Source organism: Montipora foliosa, chromosome 1 (genome assembly GCF_036669935.1).
Source record: "Montipora foliosa isolate CH-2021 chromosome 1, ASM3666993v2, whole genome shotgun sequence".
Lineage (NCBI taxonomy): Eukaryota > Metazoa > Cnidaria > Anthozoa > Scleractinia > Acroporidae > Montipora > Montipora foliosa.
The window spans coordinates 49,352,985-49,355,484 of record NC_090869.1 but is presented as its reverse complement, the minus strand read 5'-3'; the positions used below and the strand labels follow the sequence as shown (position 1 = coordinate 49,355,484).

General features: G+C 37.0%; 1 protein-coding gene across 2 annotated transcripts in view; it reads right to left on the bottom strand.

Moving 5' to 3' along the window:
- Positions 1–2,500, bottom strand: part of LOC138000089 (vinculin-like) — a 34,444-nt gene that overhangs the window by 27,591 nt on the left and 4,353 nt on the right. For both annotated transcript variants that reach the window (XM_068846250.1, XM_068846257.1), the window contains exon 2: positions 2,272–2,379. In XM_068846250.1, coding sequence (XP_068702351.1) covers positions 2,272–2,379 — 108 coding nt within the window. The remainder of the gene's footprint in view (positions 1–2,271; positions 2,380–2,500) is intronic.

Below are 2,500 nucleotides of genomic sequence, written 5' to 3'. Positions count from 1 at the left end.
ATAGTACCCGCTTTTGTATTACGTCAAGTTGTAATAATTTTTTCATCTACCCGTAGACTTTGTAACTGTTCAAACTTAAAAACTCATTAAACTGACGATGGCATAAGCATGCCGAAACATGTCTTTTAAAAACGTCTGTTTCCTACAGTATTTATCATACTTGCTACTATTGCGACCTTATTTGTGATATTGTAACACTTTATTGTAATATTGTATTGTGCATTTCAAATTTAAATCTTAGATCTTACTTTTTCACTGACTGCCATGCTTATTTGAACATTTTTGTGGAAAATTACCCACTATAAATGGATTATTATTATTATTATTATTATTATTATTATTATTATTATTATTATTATTATCATCATCATTATTATTATTTCCATTCCTTGTAGACTCAGGCAGGATGTTAAGCCTGGTGTTTATAGATGTAGTCAGAGAGTTGTAGTTGGATTTTTGTCAGAGATGTATCCTTGGCTTCACGAGTTGTTAGTAACACAAAAGGTGCAGGCCGTTGAAATCGATCTCAGTTTTCAATTTTGCAATTAACTTGTGCAGCCTAAAGTACAGGAGAAAAATTGGACATACACGTAGAAAAAAATCTCCCAAAATTCTTTTTTGATGCTGGCAACTCATTATATTTGCGGCACAAAATTTATGTTGTTTTTTGTTGCAAATTTTGTTGCTGATCGCAATTTTTTAATTCTTGACACTTAAAATCTATTTTCTTGCCTCGAACCCTACGGAAACAAAGGCTATGTACAGTGTATTATTTTAACAATAATCCTGCGAAATCGCGTGGAATATCTGCTACCTGCCCGACCAGGCCAAAGACCAGTTCTTTTTTGATGCTGGCAACTCATTATATTTGCGGCACAAAATTTATGTTGTGTTTTGTTGCAAATTTTGTTGCTGATCGCAATTTTTTAATTCTTGACACTTAAAATCTATTTTCTTGCTTCGAACCCTACGGAAACAAAGGCTACGTACAGTGTATTCAACAATAATCCCACGAAATCGCGTGGAATATCTGCTACCTAGCCGATGAGGCCATAGGCCAAGTTGGTTAAAATCAGGCGATATTCCGCAAGATTGAGCAGGATAATTGATTTATTATTCGACACATTGATGACAAAGCACAATTTTCTACGTTTATTGGGAAAAAAAGCCAGAAAAACTACCATTTTTCTCTGCAACACACATAATTATGTATATCGCAGGATATACATTGAGTATGCAAGGCCAATATTGAGCACACTATGTGGGAGGCGCAGTGGCCTCATGGCTAGTGCGCTCGACTCCAGATCGAGTGGTCCGGGTTCGGGGCCTAGCCGGGGACATTGTGTTGTGTTCTTGGGCAAGACACTTTACTCTCAAGGTGCCTCCCTCCACCCAGGTGTATATGGGTACCGGCGTAATGCTGGGGGTAACCCTGCGATGGACTAGCATCCCATCCAGGGTACGGAAACCGGAGATAAGCGCCAGCCTGATGGGCCTTCTAGCTCGTAAGCAGTGACTTTACCTTTACCTTTATGACCACATTTGGACATTGCCACAATGTGTTGAATAATAAAGTGGAAATAACCATTTCAAGCCACTGCGAAGTTCTAACGTTTTTCTGTTTTGTTTTTTCAAAGAAGATGTTCCACGCTGTCGAGACAGACTACAGCATTGGTCTGATGAATGTCATCGTTCAACAGATAAATCAAATCTCTCTGCACTTCCTAAAAACTGTGTATCAATATTACTTGTTTACTTTTGCATCAATACTTGTTTTGCATAAAGCAGGCTAACAAAATATGTACTTAAAATGCTTAGTTGGATTTGGAGTGTTAATACTTCAGTGAAAGCTGTCTTGGTGATCATACACTGTATATTATTCATTCGAAAAATTCTTGCTCTTATTGCTGTGAAAAAGAATTTAACTTGGAAAAGATCAACATGTCAGCTTTGATGCCAATGCTATTTGATTCCATTTTATTTTCTTCAGTCTCTCTGAGTTCAGTATTTTACAAGTAGCCATGCCTTTTCTCGGGGTTCTTTTTACATATGACATCTACCATGGCACTTCATGTATAATGATTTACAATACCAAAACAATATTGTGTACATGTCGTATTAGCGCTAACAACTTTCTCTTCAGTTGGGAATACAGCACTGTGTCAAGTTACTGCACTACCATACATACGCAAAGTGTACCTATCTTTTTTTATAAGTTATTTTGTTTCTTCCCAAAAGAGAATGTTGTCCATTTAAAGAAGAACTACCAACCTTGACCAGGTTCTGAACAGCTGTTCCAACAGCCTGTACTGGCATGGCCAAATCAGGCATAGCTTTGCCATCTTCAGCTTCTTCATGAAGGATAACTAGAGTGGAGACCTAAAAATAACATATGATTGTAAATGAATGTACTGTATCCCATATAGGTGTTATCCTATTTAAAATTCATATTATTATCAGGGAAGGCTCACTAAATACCTAGGTACATGTACCTGAGACG